General features: G+C 42.1%; 1 protein-coding gene and 1 pseudogene across 1 annotated transcript; both read left to right on the forward strand.

Annotated features, from left to right (window-relative positions):
• Positions 1-9,521: 9,521 nt before the first annotated feature.
• On the forward strand, positions 9,522-10,439 carry LOC114639570 (olfactory receptor 8S1-like). Its single transcript, XM_028788349.1, has one exon. The coding sequence runs from the start codon at positions 9,522-9,524 to the stop codon at positions 10,437-10,439; it is 918 nt and encodes a 305-aa protein (XP_028644182.1).
• Positions 10,440-15,039: 4,600 nt separating this feature from the next.
• The window catches only part of LOC114639537, a 12,575-nt pseudogene continuing 4,578 nt past the window's right edge, over positions 15,040-23,036 (forward strand).

Below are 23,036 nucleotides of genomic sequence, written 5' to 3' on the forward strand. Positions count from 1 at the left end.
TTTAAGATTTATTTATTTATTTTATTTATGAGTACACTGTCGCTGTCTTCGGACACACCAGAAGAGGGCATCCAATCTCATTACGGATGGTTGTGAGCCACCATGTGGTTGCTGGGATTTGAACTCAGGACCTCTGGAAGAGCAGTCAGTGCTCTTAACCGCTGAGCCATCTCTCCAGCCCCCTGGTCTGACTTTCTAAGAAGCTTGACTGGTCTTCTTTCAGGCAGCATCTCTTGGACACACCTAGAGATGGAGAGGCCTCGTGCATATGGTCAGTTTCAGCAATTTCCTAAAGCTTTTGAGTTGTTTTTCTTGAGCTTTAATGAATTTCTATCAGCCACCTGAGCATATACCACACACACACACACACACACACACACACAGCACTTTAATAAAGATAGATAGTGACAAGGGTTTAAGATGCAATTAGTGACTGGCAAAAGGTTCCAGCTGGTAAAGATGCCTGCAGTGCAAGCCTGGTGATATCTCTGTTAACTGTGTAAAAGTAGGAGAGAGTTGCTTCTCAAAGTTGTTCTCTGACTGTCACATACCTGCCATTGTATATGCTCCATTCAAACATTATGCATGTACACACACACACACACACACACACACACACTAAATATTTTTTAAAGATAGGCTATGGAGAAATTAGAAATCTTCCATATTCATAGTGAAAGTTGATGAATTAGTTGCTTTTCCTCATAAAATGAGTGTGGTGGTTTAAATGAGAATGGCCCCATAGGCCCATACATTTGAATGCTTGGTCCCCAGTTAGTGGAACATTTTGGAAAGGATTAGGAGGTATGGTATTAGAAGAACTGTGTTTTACAGGGGGTGGGCATCTAGGTTTCAAAACACTTGTGCCATTCCTAGTGTACCCTCTGCCTCCTGCTTGCAGATTAAGCTGTTTCTGCTGACATACCTTTGCTCCACCATCATGGACTCTAACCCTCTGAAAGCAATACAGCCAATTGTCTTGATCATGTGTTTTGTCACAGCAACAGTAACTAAGACAGTGGGCTACAGAGTTACTGTTTGAACTAAAATTGTATTCCTGGACTATACTAGAGAGTCAAAACATAAAACGTATGTCAACACAAAATGTGTGTATTCTCATATGTAGCCCATGTTTGCTACTTTGTAAGTTCTATGTTCTCCTACCCTCCTCTATGTTTTTTTTCTCTGTTTCAACTCTTTAACACTAGATAGGAAGGAAAAAAGGGAATAAAGGAAAGGGGGCAGTGTTATCATTATATCCTACTGACTAGGGGTATCAAGCAACCAACACCAACCAACAATCAACACCAACTAACCAACAACCAACACCAACCAACCAACCAACAACAACCAACAACAATCAACAGCAACCAATAGCAACCAACAGTAACCAACAACAACCAACAACCAACAGCAACCAACTAACAACAACTAACAGCAACCAACAACTGCTAAGAGCAACCAACAGCAACAACCAACAACCAACAACAACCAACAGCAACCAACAAGAAACAAGAAACAACAGGAAACAACCAACAACAAATAACAGCAAACAATAACAACCAACAACCCACCATGCCTCTTGGGGCTCTAGCATTTATACATTCTCTGAAAAGTCCCCAGAATTCCAAATGTCATATAGTCACAGAAACTAACTTCTTCTGGCAAAATCACGTCCCTGCTAGAGTATGAGACAAATCATAGTCAGCTGTTGTGGACAATCTGAAGTAGCCCTATACCCAACACCTGGGATTAAAGCAAAAACATGTTCCTATGTTTGTGTTTTTAAATTGTCACTACACTTATAGCCATATTAGACCAGCCCCAAATCAGAAACAATCCAGTGAACCTTAGTTGCTCAGTGGATCAACAGTGATTAATCCATCATGAAACCCAGTCCCTTACTGCTGTGACAAACATTCATATCTGGCAGAAATAAGTGTGAAGCATAAGAGCTTTATTTTGGTTCATGGTTTCAAGGTTTTAGTCCATGGAGAGTTGGTTTCACTGTGAGTCTGGGCATCATGGTGAGGAGCATGTGGAACAGCATATCATGGGTCCAGGAAGAAGAGGGGAGGAAACCCCCAACAATACCCCACCCCAGTGACCTATTTCCTTTATCTTAACCTTTCCAGAACTTCCTCCAAATAGCACCAATAATTGGGGACTAACATTCAACCCATGAAACTTTTGGAGCATTTTATATTCAAAGCATAATATGATCACGAATGGAACCTTACTTTGTATGAAAGGAACAAAGTGTCAGTTCATGTTGCAGGAGTGAAAGATGACAAATGATAGAAGCCAGGGCCACATGTAACATGTGGAAGGAACATCAGAAATGCTCAACCTCACTGGAAAGTCCTGGGGCTATTGGTGTCCCACTCGCTCTGAGGTTTATCACTATGAAAAGGATACAGACAATGATTCTTTGGATTTCCTCAGTGTCTGTTGTTACATCTCCCTTTTTCATTTCTGATTTTGTTAATTTGGATACTGTCTCTCTGCCTTTTGGTTAGTTCAACTAAGTGTTTGTTTATCTTGTTGGTTTTCACAAAGAATCAGCTCTTTGTTTTGCTGATTCTTTGTATTGTTGTCTTTGTTTCTAATTTATAGGTTTCAGCCCTGACTTTGATTATGTTTTGCCTTCTAATCCTCTTGGGTATGTTTGGTTCTTTTTTATTCTAGAGCTTTCAGGTATGCTTTTAAGTTGCTAGTATGAGATCTCTCTAATTTTATTTTTTTTAATGAAGGCACTTAGTGGTATGAACTTTCCTCTTAGCACTGCTTTCATTGTGACCTATAACTCATTCTCATTGGATTCTAGAAAGTCTTTAATTTCTTTCCTGACTCAGTAGATTATTCCTACTGCGACACATTTTTTTTTGTGTGTGCCAGTGTTCTTAGATCACATCTTTAAGTAGTTTTGTACTGTAACTATAGAACATCTGACCTCCTCTTCTCCCACAGAGATGTGCACAATTTCTTTGAGTGTGAGAACCATACAGACATCTTATCTTGAAGCCAGTCAAATATACACGTAGTAAACTGATATCGGTGAGAAGTGTGCTATCTAAACTATGAGATCAGGCTATCGGGCATATACTCTGATGCAGTTATTAAGTACAGGGTTGGAACACAGAGAACTAGCACACACACCCAATGCAGGCAGAGAATGCTTGGTATAGAACTCATTACAGCAGATTTACTTTACAATTGCTTTGAATAGTTATCAGTAGGAGAAAGACTTTATGATGAATCTAGTATGAATGAGTATGTTGGTTATTTCCTATAGGCATGGAAAAAAGCACTCAGGTATATGGTTAAATGACAAAACCAATCAGTCTAGGCCTAGATATGGAGCACGTTCCTAAGAATACCTTGGGCATATCTGCTAAATCACTTTGTGTAGGTAAGTAGGTCTGGTGCCTAATGAGGTAATGGAAGATCATTTTTGTAATTTCTTATATACTAGAGTATTAATGAGAAGAGCTTTACTAGTTGTCCTCATTTGGCTCTTTGGCTACTCAGTGCAGTTGTTCCTATAAACCCGCTTCATGCACATGTAGGACAATGATCAGGAGGGAAGCACAGTTTTCTCAGGCTCCATGTTAAGTCTCCGATGGTTCATTTGTTCCCCTTGGATTTTGTCATTGGGAAAACTGAGTCTTCCTACACAGGGACAGGTTTCGTCCTGTTCCAGTGAGCTGTTGTCAGCACGGCAAGATTTCTTAACCGATAGTTTATTCCAGAGTTTCCAATGATGATACGTAATAAAGTCCCCTGTTACTCTAAAAAAAGAAAAGAAAAAAAAAAGTTTTGTTTAATTAACGGTGCCAAAGTCAAGCTTCCGCATGACTCCAGGGACTGCCTGGCATTGAGTCAACTGCTTCTTAGGCTCCCTGACTCAATCCGCTGGCCTCATTGACTCTAAACCACGCTGCCTTCCTGATGATATACACTGGAGGGTTCCTTTAGACAATGCTAACAGCAAACTGTCAGTCCTGGAAGATGTCAAGTGGGGAAATGATTGTGATCAGTACTAAGAAGCGTCAAACAAATTGCTCAAAAAATGGAGAGTGTTGTGATGATTCCTAAACAGAAATTAGGGAAGCATCCTCAACTATCTAGGGGTGCTCCGGAACCCGTGTAAACACTTCCCATTCAGCTCCCTAGACTGAAGACTATACAGACCTGTAAGCTGAGTAGCTAGGGATGAGCTTTCCTGGTGGGAATCACCTGAGGTAAGGTGCGCTTGCTTCTTGAGTTTCAGGCTACACGCCAGGGGCACACGGATGTCCCTGGCAGCCTAGATATTCCTATTTCTTCTCTCAGCTGCTTGAGGCATTTTTCTGTCCTTCTCTCTCTTTGTGCCTTTTGAGATATTGTTTCATTTTGAATTCCTTTTGTCTTGTGTCTTTTTCTATTCTGAGCTTCCCTGCACTCACACCTCCAGGAATCTCTTCCCTTGGTTTAAGCTGTTCTTACAGATTCCCAGTTGGACCTCTCCTCCTTCTCCATTGGTACATTGGTGATTTAAATCAAACTGGAAACAGAGCTCTTTCATTATTCTATTAAATTTTCACAGCACGGAACAATGAAGGTGGGAAATCTGGGCTGGAGGGTAGGCTCAGTGGTTAAGAGCATGGACCGCCCTTTCAGAGGACCCAAACTTAGTTCCCAACATCCTCCTTGAGCAGCTCACAACCACCTGTAACTCCAGCTCCAGGGAACGCCAACACCTCTAGCTTCCGAGGCATCTGAACTCAAGTGTGCACACGTGCAAGCACATATATAATAAATGAAATTTAAGAAAAAAATGTCAAGTTAAAAATCACCATTAGTCTTGAGCAGTTCAGTAATTTGAGACTGTTTTCCATGTCTGTGCCCCAGATGACTTGTGTCTGCTGGAAAATTTTGACAGTGAGATGGGGCATTAAGACTGTTAACAGAAGAACCCAGGGCAGAGCCTGACTGACATTGGGGACCCTGAGTATCAGTCAGTGGCCGAGCCCTCACCACACTGAACGTCAAAGCATTGATCTGGTTATGTGGTTATCATGCCACGAGGAAAATAACTGGCTTGATTTTGCTTCCCTAGCTATCGGTTTCCCAACAAATAATAAATCTTAACATTCTCATCTCCTACTGCAGGGACCTGAAGGGACCGGAAGTGAATTCCTCCTCTGTTAGTCTTCTCTTTTGGTTATTGTCTGCCATCTTTTACGTAGACTCTGTGAGTTCTGTGTATATTTTTGTATCATAGAGATGATGATCCGTATCAGTCACTTAATGGAAACAGAAAGAGGATCATATAAACCGCTGTTTTAGTTACACACCTGACTACATAATATATAGTTAGAGAGGGCCTCGGTGAGGGTGGAGGATGTGCGTGTAAACCAAGCAGGACAGTTTACCAGAAGTTAACATCACACAGGAGGTAACTTTGTAGATGAGGAGAATACAGTGTAACACACACACACACACACACACGGATAATGCACATATAATTGCACTAAAATATTATTTTGTGTTAATTCAAATTCCCTTGATGGGTAAGTTTGTTAATTAAAAGTTAGCCATTTAATTTATGTGTGAAAATTTAACCAAATAATTAAAAAATTGTGTGTGTGCTCATGTGTGGTTGAGTGTGTGTGTTTGGGTATGTGCATAGAGGTCAAAGGGCATCTTGGGTGTTGTTAGATGCTTTTTGTTTGTTTGTTTCTGACTTTAAAATTTATTTTGTGCGTATGGGTGTTTTGCCTGCACATGTGTCTATGCACCATGTGTGTGCCTGGCACCCACAGAAGCCAGAAGAGGGCATGTGATCCCCTGGAGCTGGAGTTACAGACACTTGTGAACTGCCATGTGGTTGTTGGGAATTGAGCCTGGGTCCTTTGGAAGAGCAGCCAGTGCTTTTAACTGTTGAGCAATTTCTCCAGCTCCTCCATTTTGCTTTTAAAAGTGGCTCTCACTGGCCTGGAACTCTGTAAGTAAGCTAGGCTGGCTGGCCAGTGATCCCCGGGTTTGCCTATCACTGTCTCTGCACACACCACAGCCAGTTTTTTATGTGTGAGTTCCAGCTACTGAGCTCGAATGCTTGTATTCTACAAGGCGAATGTTGACTGTCGCTTTAGCCCTCAAAGGTAGAATTTGAATAACTTTAAGCATGCAAGGAGGTTGAAAGAATCATACACTAATATAATTTAACCTAGATTCAGATTCAAGCATTAATATCTTGCTTTCTGTATGCATCTTTCCTTTTTACATAGGTTTGTGCTTATGCCCCAGGTAGAATCTGCCCTGTTGAATCATTTAAGTACAAGGTGACAATAGCCCTTGAACATTCATCCCTTATTGCTTAACTATCCCGCGCACAGAAACAAGCACGTTCTCTTGCATTACCTCAGCCCCACTACTACCCTAAGGTAATTATCAGTAACTCCAACGGTACCTAATACTGAGTATGCGTGTTTGCATATGAGCATGGGCAAACATGTGCCACAGCACACGAGTGGTGCTCAGAAGACAGTGTGTGGGGATCAGTTCTCTTCTTCCACCATGGGAGTGGGACACATTCCAGGGATGAAACTCAGGTCATCAGGCTTGGTAGTAAGTGCCTTTACCTGCTCAGATATCTTGTCAGCCTTACATTGTAACAGATGGGATATGAAGCTTTTTCAAATGTTACAAGTAGTAATACTATGTTGCCTTAAGGACCGTGTCTCAGCTCTAAGCAATTCTTATGCAGAACTATTGTATTATTAGCACAAAATTCTATTGTATTTCTGGTGAAGCTAGCAGCCCAAGGTCAAGGTGAAAATAAGTGTGGTTTCCCTGGAGGCCATTTTCTTTGGTTTGCAGTTGGCTGCCCACTTTCTTGCTGTGTCCCCACAGAGGTGCAGCCTCATTATACAGTTTGCAATGTTAGGGTGAATATTAAGCACTAAGAGGTCTCAGGTGAGAGGCGCTGTGCTTTGCTGTTGCTGTTCCTCCTGGCATGCAGGAATGGGCGCTCTGTAAGATGACGTCAGCTGCCGCTCATCTCGTTCCCCGTTCCGTGGAGGTATCCTCTTCTAATCTTTGTCAATTGATTGCACGGCAGGGATAGCTGTGGTTTGTTCGGAAATCACCTGAGGTTTTGCTTTGTTCTGATCTATGTAATGTCGACTCTACAGTTTTAAAGAATGCTTTACGCGAAACAAAACCAAGCGAGGTGCCTCCCATAACCAACACCGTGTATCCAACTGGAGAAGGAGAAGGGGGAAAGCATTGGGCAAAATCAGGACACATTTAGCTAGCAGTTATGGCTCGGCCTCAGTGCCTTTCCCTTTCCTCCCTCCTGTGTCTGTGGCATGGGGACTTCTAACTGTTTAGACGCTCACACTGCAGCTACATAGACTGGGTTGTCCTCTCTGCCTCTTTCCCTGTTACCGTGTCTCTACCTCTCACTGGAGAAACATGGAGGATTAGTTATTATGCGTGCTGCCTCTTATTTGGTTTTGAGATGAACAGCTCTCAAGGAGCCTTTTGTTTTGAGCAAGAGTCAGTTGACATCACCCCTATTAGTGCTTGGATCTAAAGGAAACCCTTTCCTGTTGTATTCCTTAATTGTCTTCAATTTGATGCATCAAGTTGCACAAATCAATGACGGGTGGGGATTTCAGGCATCAGGCACAGCCAAAATGGAAAGTTTCATTTTATTTCTAAAAGACTTTTCCCCTGAGGGTCTCTAAATGACTCCGAGGGAGAAGCCTGCAGAATGAAGTGAATCATTTTATACTGGCCACGCCTACATCAGGTTCACAGTGTAAAGCTGGTACTTCCCACGGTCACCAGCACACTGCTGCTCACTCTGATCCCCTGGCAGTAGGAAATATGGCCTGTGACACGAGAATTTTCTCTCCCCCTTCAATCCCAGTGTCATAAAACAACAGTTTTTATTTTTCTTTTTTTGGATATGAAAACTCTTATGTGTCTTAGTAAGGTTTAATTTCTTGTAAAGAAAAAAAAAGTTGGGATTCTCTCTATAGCTCCTGGAATCTCGGCAGCCACGTGGGTGTGCTTAGAGGATGTAAACAAGGGGTGGATTTTGACGTGTGTTGACTCTGGAATCCCCTATGGCCACTGTGAACCGTCACCTGAGGTCTCTTCTGCATTGCTTTCCTCTGAGGTGGGGTGGGAAGATCTGAGAATAGGCTCTGAGAACCTCCATGTCTAAAGAGAGAAAGAGGATGAATTCGCTCTTCTTCGCAAAGTAGTAAAACACATGTCCGGATACAGTCTCCGATTTACCATTTCATAGTATCAATGCTAAGTCTATAAAATGTTAGCTTTCAGGGGTTTGCTCCCTTAAAATGTTGCTCTTGATACAGCGCCATAACCCAGGGTGGACCTGCTGAGAAGTCAGGCTGGTTGGGTTTCGTTTCTTTCCCAAACTGGGAAGCTTAGCTGCTCTGCCTGTGACGGAGGGGTCACTTACAGTTTTCACAGGAGAACAGGGTGAATTAAGGCTGAGCGACAAGAGAGAGAAGGCAAGATTATCTGACAATTCTCTCGTGCGTGACTCGGGTTGGCGTGGTCCAATGCACACGTGTGTGAGAAGACAGGTTAGGTTACCATGAGGGGCTGACAAAGCCCACACATGCTATGCGCACTGGAGGCCACTGCATGTCTATTATCATCAGACGAATGGGTGTTAGAATGGGCCTCTAACAGGAACATGTTTCAAGCAGGGATCAGCATCTTATGTATGGCTCAATATAGGCAAAAAATTGCCGTAAAAGTCCACCTACTTCCTGGGCACTGGAAATCTAGACTGCCATTCTAAAAGTTTATCATTATTTGCACACATTTGAAAATTAAATAACAGTATGAGGCCAAACACTGAACAATTGTCTGTATTTCAAAGAAGAAAGCTCCCAAGCACTTTATCTTCATAGCCTTCAGGTTCTTGGAGGTCTTGCTGGTTCCTGCCATTTCAGAAACTTCATGTTGGCTATATTCCTACAGGTTTGTGCTGCTAGAATTTCTTATTTCTGGCAGGCAAGAGGATATATTAAAATGCATGTACACGCACACAAGCAAAGATCTCATTTAAAGTTAAATGGAAGCAATGAATTAGGGATTGACTTTCTGGTGGCTGGTTCAGCACTCTCAACTTTTCTTCTATTGTTTGTAGAAGACGCACAGCGTTTGTGCACCTCCTTCAGTCCCCACCTCAGCTCTATCTCCTGGGTAAACCGTCTGTGGGCTTATTCTATCTCTGATCAGAAAACATTTCTCACACGAACCATTCTCAGCAGTGACTGAGCTCAGAGAAAGGCATTGTAATAAAAGATAGCACATTGTTGATTTAGAATGTTAATGGTTTTAGCCACGCCAGGGAGTTCATTTTTTAAATAGCCGAGCAGAGATTTATGGCAAATAAGATTTTGATCTGGGGTAGCTAAGGAGCATTAAGGGTCTTTAATGATAGATCTTATCTTTTCTTTTTGTTTCTTTTCTTTTTCTCTACAGCCATGAAGAACCACAGTGCTGTCCGTGAGTTTGTCCTTCTTGGACTATCCACGGACCCCTACATTGAGCCCGCACTCTTTGTCCTGTTCCTTCTGGTTTACCTCCTCACCATGGTGGGGAACTCCCTGATGCTGTTTGTCATTGTGGCTGATTCTCACCTCCACACACCTATGTATTTCTTCTTGAGACAGCTGTCCTTCCTGGACCTCTGCCATGCCTCTGTCACAGCTCCCAAGATGCTAGAGAATCTACTTTCTGAGGAGAAAACCATCTTGGTTGAAAGTTGCTTGGCTCAGGCCTTCTTTGTCTTCACCACTGGCGGCACCGAGGCCTGTCTACTTGCAGCGATGGCCTACGATCGCTACATTGCCATCGGCTCTCCTTTGCTCTACAGCCAGGTGATGAGTAGCCAGCTCTGTGTGGGGCTGGTGGGGCTCTCCTGGGGTCTGGCTGCTGTGGATGCTCTCCTCAATATTCTTCTGGCTGTCAGTTTAGATTTCTGCGAGGACCAAACAATTCCTCACTTCAGCTGTGAACTGTCTTCTCTCTTCCCTCTGTCCTGCTCTGACACCGCTGCCAACTTCACACTCCTGCTGTGCTCCTCTGTCGTGCATTTCTTTGGAACCCTTGTCATGATTGTTGGCTCATATGGCCGCATTGTCTCCGCTGTCCTGAGGGTCAGCTCCAGCACTGGGAGAAGCAAGGCCTTCTCCACATGCTTGTCCCACCTCACCACTGTCATCTTGTTCTACGGCTCCGGGTTCATCAGTTATCTCTTACCGGTTTCAGGGTCCCCCCTGGAGATGGTCTTCTCCTTGCAGTATAGTGTCATCACCCCCATGCTGAACCCCCTCATCTACAGCCTGAAGAACAAGGAGGTGAAGGCGGCGGTGGGAAGAATGATCAGAAAGCATTTTTAGCCTCTTCAATATCACATACAAGATTGTGATAAGATAGATATGAAAACTCGGTGCTGTATGATCAAATAATGGGCTTTGAGGAGAGTTTTCGGTTGCCCATGATGGAAGGTGCTCCTGAGGACATGCCTCTTGCTGTTTTGGAAATATTTGTGAAAGAAACAGAGAACTCTTAGGATGATAGATCTTATTCAGAAAACGATAAATGGGTTAGCGAACCCTCTTTTTCAGGACAGCATCTTACGTAAATGATTATTTTTTCATGTCTGTATAAATAGCTGTTGTTACTGGCAGCTCACTCACTATTCTTTCATGTTTAAATAAATATATCTCAAATTTTTAGGAAATCTGACTCCCTCAGAAGCAGATGACCATCATGGCGTTGGGGTGACCCAGGAGAGGCTGACAGTTCTTTTTCTCTTGATGAAGCTTTCCAACCCAGACATTCTAACCCGGAGTGAAATCAAGACTCAAGCGAAGTTATCCAGAATGTTTTCTAGGGAATTCAAATATTAATAATAAACAAAAAGAAAACCCTGGAACCAAGCCTATAATACTTTACCTCCTTAAAAAAAACCACAGCCCTGTTCTCTGGCAACTACCCTTGGGTGATATTTTAAGAAATAATAACAATGTCAAATTTGATATATTTCTTATCTTGTGCCAAGAAGTGTACTACATTCCTGGGGTAGTAACAGGCTTCCACTTTTAATTCCTGGGGCCTCTGGATAGATTTACTTCAGATGATAACATAAGAAGAGTATCCTAGATTATCCATGGGCGTCCAACACAATCACATGAATCCGTAAAGGTGCAAGCATTCTACAGCTACACACAGAGAAGATCAAGCAAACGTGAAGGGCAAAGATAATAAAAGCAAAAGGAAGGTTTACTATCACTCCTGTCTCTCAGTGTGGGCGTTCTTGATGAGGAGGTCATGAGGCAGGAATTGTGGCCAGCTTCTAGAAGTGGAGAACACCAGCCAACACAGAGCGGAGAGACAGGAAGCTTGCTTCTTCACACTGCTCTGCCAGGAGCCTGGAAGAGGCTGAGGAGGCAGAAGAAGCTGGAGAGGCTGGAGAGGCAGAAGGGCTTCTTTGCAGGTACTCCAGATCAGCATGGTCACGCCTTCATTTTGCCCTTGGGCAATGCAGAGTGTTCAGCCCACTGAGACCTCTAATCTAATTAATGTATTATACCTTAACATATCTGCATGATTTAAAAAACGTTTTATTTTAGTTTTTAGAGTTTCATCCATGAGTACTGTATTTACATCATTTTTTTATCACACACCTTTTCCCACCCTCAGCCACTCCCACATTCCTCCACTTCATTTCAAATTCATGAGTTTCTTTTTCTTTAATTATTGCTGTCCCACCACACACACACACACACACAAATGTATATGTGTTTAAAGCTGACCACTTAAGGCTGGATAACTAACTGACTAACTGGATAACCCATGGAAAAGACAGATTCTCTCTTAGTAGGCTTTAATTGCCTGTAGCATTTCGTTTGGGGGTGAGGCCTTGTGAGATTTCTCCCACCCACATTGCCATTTCAACTGGTGCTATGTCTTGTTTAGGCAGCCATGTTTGAAGTGAAAGTTTCTGGTTATGGCAGGTGATACAGACTCACACGGTGTTTTGCTGATACAGACTCATGTGGTGAGGCCACCTCACGTGGTGTTTTGCTGAAGCAAGACCTGTGGAGGACACATGATATTTGGAGAGAGTCCAAACAGGACTCGATGGACAGTGGTGGTTCACTTGCATAGCTAGCCTTGCAACTCTTTGTTGCTCTAGACTTTTCTTCTTTGCTCATCTTCGCTTCATTGAGAGAGGCACAGCGGAGAACTTCTGGCATCCTGGCTGGTCCTGGTTGCTGCTGCTGACTTGTGCTATTCGGCAGTGGAGGCCTGGCTGTTTCTGCTGGACACTACTGAACTGGATTACTGGTGTCCAGACAGACAGAGATTGGAATCGCCCCAAGGGGAGTGGGGTTGAAGCATTAAAAAAAACCCTTATTAAAAGTAGGTTAGAAAAGATCTAAAGCTACACATGTTGATGAGAATTCATGGGTGTAGCTTTTCGGCATGTCTCTAGGAGACCCAGTTCTCACAGCAAACTTCCTGTTCCTCTGGCTCTTGCAGATATACCCCCTCCCTTTCCTACCTTGTTCCCTGAGCTTTAGGGTAGAGGTTGTGTTACAGATGGATTTGTTGGGGTATGGGTACAGCTTTTTGGCTACTAAATTAGTAATAATTTGTTATGATAGTAATATGATAGAGTACCATGGCTTTGGTTATTCTACTTAATCATCTTAACACGAACGTGGGATAGGTTCTGCTGTCAGTTTTCTTCGCTTAGTGAAGAAATAAGACATAGGATGTGTATGCTTGAGAAGTTATTATCAGCAAGACGATGGCACCTGATTCTAAGCAGGAAACTGGGGCTAAGCCATGCTCTCAGTTACTGACCGTAACCCATCACCACTACCTCTCACTCTCCCACGGCCTCTGTAGGATGTTCGTTTGCTATCTAGTTCAGTTACACAAAACCAAAGGATGGTAACCGGCCCTGGAATAGGAATCGTGATCGTCAGTGAAATCTATAGTTTGTTTCACAGGTTAAAACCACCAACAAAAGACCTCTCAGGACAAGGAGGCTATGTGGGATCAGTTATTAAGATGCACAGAAGAAAGTGAGCCATGCCACTAAACTGTGGCATGTAAGTGTTCAGACGCCTGGTCACTGGAAACCAGCAAATACAAGTCACTCCAAGAGAAAGAGGAAAGTCAAGAGTAGGGGCTCTTCTGCTCTCAAAGCAGTGATTTCATTTCTTGTGTTTGTTTTAAAGATTATATTCTATCTCCCTCTGCCTCTCTCTCTCTCTCTCTCTCTCTCTCTCTCTCTCTCTCTCTCTCTCTCTGTGTGTGTGTGTGTGTGTGTGTGTGTGTGTGTGTGTGTGTGTGTAATATGTGTGCAGGTGCCTTTGGAAGCCAGAAGAAGACATCAGATTCCCTGGAACTGCAGTGACAAATGGTTGTGATCTGATATGAGTAGTGAACTTTGGGTCCTTTGCAGGAGCTGTGAGCTCTCAGGGATTCCACTCTCTCTTTAGCTCTCATTTCTTGGTTCTGACCTTAAGACTGTGGATTCAGTGACATGCTCGGTTACACCGCTAACTGAACTATCACAGGATGCTGCTTATAGAAGAACTGGATGTTGCTTAGGGAATGATACCATGTCAATAACGGGAATAAAGACATCTTGGGAGACCTAGGAGACTTGGAGAATCATGACTCTCCAAGCAGTTCTAAACTATCATGTGTCACTTGGCCCAGCTTCCTGTGTCCCATCAGGAAATGGACGTTAGTACATCCTTTTGTGTGATTTGTTCTTCCATGTTGCTTGGGCAAAATCTAGAGTTTGAGATTTGCGATTAGCATAACATGCAGTGTGATGTCAGAACCAGAGTATGGAAGAATCACTGAAAGAAATCATGGAAGTAGACGGAAGTAGATTAGTGGTGTGTGTGTGTGTGTGTGTGTGTGTGTTTCTCATGTGTACCCACAGAGGCCAGAGGAAGATATGTAGTGTCAGTGTCCTGCTCCATCACTCTCCACCTTTTTCCCTTGAGGCAGCGGCTCTCAACGAACCCGGAGTTCATCATTCTGGTTATACTGCCTGGCAAGCTCCAGCGATCCACCTGTGTCTGCTCCCTGCTAAGGGCTTGTATTTCAGCTATGCCCAACTTACTTCACATGGGTGCTGGAGGTCCAACGCAGCTCCTCAGACTTGCTCAGCAAGGGTCCTTATCCACTGAATCATCTCCTTGGCTTCTAGAATAACTTTCATGTCCAATAATCTAGAATGCATTTTATGTTTTCTCAACTAGGAGAGTAAATTTAGTTAGTGTGGAGTGGTTTGTCTTCTAAAAATAATTTTGAACAATTCTATAGTCATTTAGACAGACACAATTTTACCTGTATTTGAATGGATTCATACAATGTGATAAATTTTTTTGGTGATTTTTTTTTCTTGGCTTGCCATCCTTACCTACTGATTCTCCATTCAGTACAGCTGTGCTAGCTATAGAGTAGCTATCTTCCTTAGTTTATAGTTTAACATCTGTACACATACGTGTATGTAAATGGACATACATACAGGAGACTACCCATCTCTTTTTGGAAAATATAAATAATGTAAGTTACATACATGGCCAATGACATAGCATGAATTTGTCAAAGAATTGTTGTTGTTGTAAATCTAAAACTGCATCCTGTGAGTGTGCCATAACTTCTCAAACCACTCCCCCATTTGAGCTCTTTTGGCCTCCAGTTTCAAAAGACAACAAAAAAAAATGTTGTAATAAAGTTTTTAGTGTATCACATGAAATTTGAATGTCTTTATCTTGGATTGACTCCCAGAAGAAGGATTATAAACTGCGTATTTGTTTGTAATTTTAATTAGCCTTTTCAATGTGTGCTATAACACCTCATAGCTCATCAACAAACAAAGCAATAGCGCCTTTGATTTGCGACAAGCCTCTAGTGTAATAGAATTCTTGCGCAGTGATATTTAATTTTTAAATTACCAATATGCGTTCCTTTGACTACGAGAAAATGGTAATGCCTATACGCATATTAATCAAATATTTGCATTTGTTACATTAGCAAATCATAGCAACCAGCCAGTTTTAAATTTTACTCGCTTTTTTTTAAGAGTCACTAGTACATTATGTGTCTTTTCGGGCATATTAATCATTGCCTCTGTTTTAAGCAGCAAATTTTTCTTCATTTCTGTTATTTGTCCATCTTTATTTATAGGCTCTCCAACCGTGTAAAAGGCATTTTATATTGTCATCTATAATTTATCTTCTTCAACATCCAATCTCTAATTACCTTGATAAAGATTTTCTTTACTGCCGGTTCCGAGTCATCCTCAGACTTTAGTTTTTATGTTCATCTGTGATCATTTGGGGTTTGTGTAGCACGACAGTTAACTGTGCTAGGTTCTAGTGGGTGGGAACCTCTGACAGAAACCTCTTACAAAGAAGCCATTCTTTTGCAACTGGGTGGAACTAGCAGTCAGGGTGTGCTGTTGTACCTGAGGTAAGTGCATATGACGCTTTAAGCTTTGTCGGCGCACTGTTTCTGCTCAGTATTGAGCAGAACTGTTTTGGCTTTAGTATTTGTTAAGCTGCGTCTCCTCCAGAGTTACCCCCACAGCTGCCATGTCTCCTTCTCCTTCTTCTGTGCAATCTCCAGCATCTTTATTGAACCACACAGAAAGGCAACCTTATGATCACTATTGATGTAACATAAAATCTAAAATCTAGTTTGGATTCGTCGTGTTAATCAATATTTTCAACATCGTCACAATGTATGTCCTTCAGTTTTATTCAGATATCATTTATAGCCATAGATAAAATTGCATAGGGTATCATTACATAGGTCTTGTGCTGTTCTTATCGAATGTACCTGTCTTTTTCCAGCTTTACTTAGGCATAGCTGCTGATCAAAAGTTGTATAGGTTTCAAGCTAATTAACGTAACACATTCTCTCACATATTTACTGTGTGTTAATAACACTTAAGATCTACCCTCTCAGCACTCTCTCACATATAACACAACAATGCCATATACACAGGATCAAGCAGCTGCTCTCTGGACTTCATTGTATAATTCTCCCTTTGTGCTTATTGTAATTGAGCAAGCAAGAGGACCCTCATGTAGAAGGCAGCCCCGTTCTGTCCTGAACAGCCCTCTTTCCTGTGACTAATGCTTGCAATTTTCCAAATTCCTGCTGTAAAGACCACAGATGTCATTCTTGCTTCCTCCAGAAAATCCACAGGCCCCCAAGTAACCTGCCCTGAGCCCAATAAAAACTCTGCACATGAGACCAGGCTGCTCTCTTGCTATCACCCTCCCCCAGTGAAATAAACCTGTCTGGCTCCAGAGCTGCCTCTCCAATCACATCCATTTACAGTACATACTGTTACTATTTCCTCCAAGTTGAGACATTCTCTCTTTAAGGGAAGAGGGAGGCTCCTAAGTCTTAGGAAGATCATGAAACTTAACAAGGCTCAGAATATTGCACGATTCACAAAGGCCCTGGAAAGGTTCTATGAGCAGTAACAGATGCTGGGGAGAGGAGACACCCATAAATTGTCCGAGAAATTCCCAGGATGCTGTTGTATAGTGGTTTCTGCTGAGATTAAAACATTCCTTCTTGGAGGGAAGGATATTCTAAACAGAGGAAAAACATATTATCCTACAGAGAAGCAACTTAAGTCAGAAAGTAGACATCACAACTGTCTCAGGAAGTCCCTAAAACTAACCAGATTCACTAGGCTCCTCTCACCCCAAGCATATCTAATCAGTAAGGATAACTGAGAGACATTCTCACACAAGTTTGAACTGCCTACAAAAGGCTCAAACTGGCCAACCCACCTGAATGAAACAAGCTGCCTGTCTGAAGGAGACAGGTTCCAGATCCTTAGGCAGCCTGATATGTAGTGTGTTCCAGGTTTTCAGCTTTCTAGAGCTGTCACCAATGCTGGGGTGGACTCTCAATGACAAAGCTATCTTTGAGTCATTTCTGCACCTGTAAATGATCCCAATAAAACTCATTGGCTCACCAAGTTGTACTTTGATGGTATCCCTGCTTTGGTCTGTGAGTAGATGTTTCTTTTCCCGGGGGAGAGTGTCACACAATAAGGGCAGTTTGGTTGGAGTGAGTGGCAGATAAGAGAGATTGGGAAGTAATCTGAGCACATATATCCATGTATGAAATCACCAAACATAACATTTAATTAATAAAAAGACAAAAACAAAATCAAAAAACAAAAAAGAATTGCATCATACTAGATTTTCCCAACTGTCATCTCCAAACAAGTCCAGTGCCCTCTGAAGGACACAGTCAACCTACAGCATCCACACTTCTTGGAATCATTTTTATGTTCATGTTAAGGTTTCAGCTCTGTGACAAAGTACCCGAGGAAACCAAATAAATGAAGAAAATACTGATTTTGGTTTCTAGTTTCCAAGTTTTCACCTTTGATTGACTTCTCTGTTTTTTTTTTTCCAGGACTGTAAAAAGCAAAAGCATCCTGAGGGAGAGAAGTGGCAGAAAACTGCTAACTCCTGGGGTCTGAGACAGGGTGGGTTTGAGGGGACAGCAAGAGTAGAAAGGGACAATGTATATGTTTTAAAGCCTGCTCCAGTGTCACATTGTCTCCAATTAGGCCCCGCCTCCAGATCACATACGTAACTGTGAACTCATTAATGGGCTAACCCAGCCACTAGCTATGGACCAAGATTTTAGCAGAAGAGTGTTTGGGGCATTTTATGTTCAAACCATAGCAAGACTTTGGTCAAGAACTTTGAAAAGTAACGAAGCCAACTATATAATGACAAAAAAAACCCCTTAGTATAAGAAGAACAAGTAACAAATGTTTGTAGGTGTGTGTGTGTGTATGTGTGTGTATACATATATATACATGTATACAACATTGTATATAAAGCAAAGAACCCAGCTTGAGAAAAACTGTGGGCATCTGGAAAGAGTAAACACTAGCTGAGAAAATGCTTCTATTTGATTGGTCTGTGAGAGTTTTCTTAGGTAATGATTGATGTGGGAGAGGCCAGCCCCCTGTGGACAGTTCAACGTCTACGCAGGTGGTCCTGGGAGGTAGGAGAAAAGTAGCTGTGATTGTGAGCATCGCTCCTCCATGGTCTCTGCTTCAGTTCCTGCCTCTAGGTTCCTGCCCTGACTTCTCACGGTGATAGAGTGTGGCCGGTACATCAAATCGACCCTTTCCTTCCTAAGTTGATTTTGATGAGTCAGTGTTTTATCACAGCAACAGAAACCTGACTGGAAAGGTTGGTAATGTAGTCATAGTAGAGACCATCTTCCTCTCAATTATAGCCTATCTAGACAGAAAACCCAACAAACATCAGGGTTAATCTGAGCTCTAGACCAGATGGCCCTAATTACAGAGAACCCCAGCCAGTAACCCTAGAGTACACATTCTCAACAGCAGATGCACATTCTGCAGGACATACCATATGTCAGGATACAAAACAAGTCTTAATCAAAAAAATCAAGTATGTTTTCTGACCAAACTAGAATAAAATAAAAACTGGTTAAAGGAGGAACAATGAAATCTCAAACGTAAATAGAAACAGAATGCCCTGTTTCTCCACAATTAATGGATCAATGAAGAAAAAAAAAAGGATTGCAAATTACAATAGAAACACAATGTACTAAAGCCTGGAATCATAGGGAAAAAACTGTAACAATAAATGCCCACTTACAAATTAAGGATTTCAATAATTTAGGAACCAAATCCAAAGTTAGTAGGCAGAAGTAAATAATACCAGAACAGAAATAAAATAAACCAAACTTAATAATCAGTTCTAAAAAACATACAAGCAACACTAAACAGACTTAACAGGCTGCATTTATAATTTATATATCTGTTCACATACATGTGACAGTAACAAAGAATAAAAGGTCATACATTTGAAAAAGGGCAGAGATGGGTCAGTGGGATGGGGAGAACTTAAGGGGTTGGAGCAATAAAGGAGGGGTAAATCATGTAACTATATTTTAATTAAGTGTAAAAATATAGAGTAAAAACAATATGAAAGATCACTAGAATAAATAATTGTTTACTAAAAAGAGAAATGTGGGAGCAGGGGCCAGGAAGTGGGGGGAAAGGAGAGGCAGAGTCCAGGAAGATTCCTGGAATTCAGACTCGGGAGGCCTGCATGAGGACCTAACTTTACTGTTTAGTACATAAGTGTATACACAGTTTTTCATCCGATTGGGGTGTATTCATGTATTCAAGGGCAAGTTGGGGCACAACATGTGTTATTTAGCTGATTCTGACTCATCTGCCCATGACCCTGTACTGGAGGGGTTGGTCACCCAGAAGACCGGGGAAGTAGCCACCAGTCTGGCCTCGGTCCTTTGTGCTGTCTCACGGGTGTGTTGAGAGCCATCTCAGATCCTATACCACAAGCAGAAGACCAAGACTCCTCAAGGAGTCACAGGAGCCGAGGGCACTTCGCTCTCTACTTGTTTCTCTACCAGGTTTATTTCCACACCCACCACAGCGATATGGATGACTCTTCGGTGAAATATAGGTGACTCAAAATCAGAGAGGAAAAGACATTACAACAAAAGTGTGAAGACTGAGAAGAGATTATCTAAAAAAAATTCCATACCAGTAACTTGGAAAACTCACATCCGGGACACATACAATTTACCAAGGTAAATCACAAAAAGAAAAAAAAAGTAACATTGGACCAGTTATTATTATTTCCCACGGAGGAAACTGACAAGGTTAGTTTTGTGCTGGATTATATCAACCATTTTAGGAACGAATATCATTTTTTTTTCAAAATTTCCCAAAAGCTGGGAGAGAGGTATCAGAAAAGAGCACGATGAAAAACTAAAACCACAGACTATTATCTTTGACAAACATAGATGTAAAAACCCATAATTAGGTACTATCAGTTCAATACCATGCTAAGTGGGATTCATATTCAAATGGAATCCGTGCTTAGGATGATGGACGGTACAACAGAAGCCAGCCAAGATGTAGAATGCACCACATTATTAGAGGGACCAAACCCATGTGATCATTTCAGTAGATGTAGAAAAACACTTAAAAATTTAATACCCACTCATGATGAAACCCCTCAATAGGATACGCATCAAAGAGACATACCTAACACATTAAAACAAAGCAACAGCAAACACCACAGTCAACAATAAAGAGGCAACAACTTTTACTCTAAGACCAAGAAAGAGACAATGATTTCTATTCGCCCCATAAGAGTCAACAAGACTTTTGATGTCTTGGTCCAGATAATCAGGCAAAAGAAAGCCATGGAGAACACAGGAAGTGGAGCAGATGACCTCGAATTTCCTATTTGCCTATGACATGATCTCATAAATATAAAATCCTAAGGGCTTCCCCCCAAAACTCTTAGGACTCATAGCTAAATTCAGTAAACTTACACGATAAAAATCAGTTGTTCCTGGTCAGTTCCGTGGCCTCTTTTTAACTGGGTTGTTTGTTTCTTGTTTGTTTGTTTTAGCTGTTTGCATCTTCTAGATGCTAACCTGCTTTCTGAGACCTGACAAAGATGCCTCCCATTCTGCGGGCTGCTTCTTCACTTGATTGACAGTTTCCTTTGTTGTAGAGAAGTGGTTTGGTTTCATAAGAGCCCATTTAGTAGATGTTATTCCCTGAGCTACTGGGAGCACTGTTTAGTAAGTCCTCACTTGTGTCTTTGAGCTGGAGTGTGTTCCTCACATGTTTCTCTAGAAGTTTCAGAGCATCAGGTTTTATGCTGAGGTCCTCCACCTAATTAGAGTGAAGTGTTGAGCAAGATGAGAGGACAGAATCTAGTTTCATCTTTCATTTGTCAAAGACGCTGTCTCTTTTCCAGTGAGTATTTTTGGCATCATTGTCAAAGACCAAGGGGCTGTAGTTATAAGGCCTTTTATCTGGATTCTTAATTCTATTCCATTGATCAAGATATCTGTTTGTATACCAGTAACATACTGTTTTTATTACTTACGTTTCTGTAGTATAATTTAAAACCAGATTTCGAGATACTTCCTACAGTATTTCTGTTGAATAATACAAACCTGGCGCACAATGAAATATTGCTTGCTTTTAAACGAAAAAAATTAAATCAAGAAATTTGAAAGTAAATGAATACAGCTTGAAAAATCATATTCACTAGGTCACCAAAGCCCCAACGACAAACACTGCAATTTTTCTTCCTTATAGGAGGGTCTTAGCTTCAAAATCATTTATTTTACGTATTTAACATGAAATATATATGGAACCTAGAAATAGGCCATTGCTGGGGGAGCATTCAGGGAGAGGAAATGGTGGAATGAAGGTAAAATGAAAATAGATACAGGGGGACACAGAGGACAAATGGTTTAAGCAGACAGTGAGGTGATGGGGTGAAGAAAGAAGGGGACAGGAGAAGGATGACACAAGATGAAGTATCCCTAAAGAATCCACGTATGATCTTGTAACCCAAGTAAATAAATATAAGCCTGTGGAACAAATGCGAAATGAAAGAACGGAGGGGCATGCTGGGAGCTTTAAGCAAGAATGGAGACAGAATACTGGAGGAAGGAGGGAGAGTTGCTGAATAAACAGAAGCAAGACAGTATGAAAAAGCACTGTGAGATGCCACTCGCGTGTAAGATAATCAAACATATAATTTTCAAAAGGTGCTTGAAGAGATTACCTCATATTAGTAAATAATGGCGCCCCTCGAAGACATGGATTATCAAATGATAATCAGTGCCAGACACGCATTACCTCCCGATGAGTTATTGATCAGAGAGGCCCCAGGGGCATCCTAAACAACACAGGCTATTGCTATGACTCTTGGTTGCCTACCATGATTAGATTGGAAGATGTATTGTCGAAGATACTGCATACTTGGCTGCAGAACACAGGAAAAATCAGTCTTGACCTGATCAGGAAACTCTCCCTGCTGATTGGTGTTCTTAGTGCTGGGAGGTACTGTCCAGGGTTCTTGGGAAGAAAAGACATTAATGGTATATACTATTCAGTGCTAGACTCTGCGTGTTACAGTGTCTCTCAGCCAGGGAAGACATGCCAACAGATGTAATAGTGGCAAGGTTGTCTACTGGGATAACCAAAGACTCTCTTGATGGGATTTGAGATTTGCTCCCTAGGAGGGAATCATTGACTGGTACTGTGAGCACGGTCATATATACAGCTAAGGATGTGACTGGGTCTAGGGGTGAACCTAATCATATTGGTTTTACAAATATTCATGTCATCAAACCGACTTCCAAATACTTATATTTACAACCATAGATTTGTGCTGCTCCGACTTTTGGTCAGAGATGCTGCTCACTGTGGTGGGTAGTAGTTAATTAATACAGAGCCACGTCGCTTGCTCAAAGTGCTGAAAATGAGTGACTGTGAACAAGCCGCCACGGACCGGACATTTACATCAACATCTCCAAACCCCACCAAAACTCAGAGGACATTGCAGAAGAGGGAAGGGAAAAAACAGTGACTAGAGAATGGAGAGCAGTGTGCGAAGTGCTGTCCTCTCCACGTTACACGGGACTTGCACACAGGAACTCACAACAGCTGTGGGTACCCACAAAAGATCTGTGCAGGATCAAACCTGTTAAAGATTCCAGCATAGAGGCTCGAGGGGTGACCATGGCCCCACCTCTAGCTGAAGAGTTACTGGTGGTTGATGGTTTCTCAGGGAGAATCACTTTTCCTCAGGAGTGTGGCTACTGGTAGGTTTCCCATTCACAGCCAGGGCCCCACAGCCATGCGCATATGGGAAGCACTAACTGGACTCTGTAGATTAAAACAATAATAAGAACCTTTTAAAATATCAAATGAGGACACATGGAGTTGGGAGGGAGACAGGAAGTTGGGAGGGAGACAGGAAGTTGGGGGGAGACAGGAAGTTGGGAGGGAGACAGGAAGTTGGGAGGGAGACAGGTTGGGAAGGAGACCTGATGAGGTATCTTGGGAAGGGAGACAGGAAGTTGGGAGG

This window comes from Grammomys surdaster, unplaced genomic scaffold (assembly GCF_004785775.1).
Source record: "Grammomys surdaster isolate TR1022 unplaced genomic scaffold, NIH_TR_1.0 125742, whole genome shotgun sequence".
Classification (NCBI taxonomy): Eukaryota; Metazoa; Chordata; class Mammalia; order Rodentia; family Muridae; genus Grammomys; species Grammomys surdaster.

Excerpts from the sequence above, each read along its gene's own strand:
- LOC114639570 (XM_028788349.1), top strand. The coding sequence starts at position 9,522 with ATGAAGAACCACAGTGCTGTCCGTGAGTTTGTCCTTCTTGGACTATCC.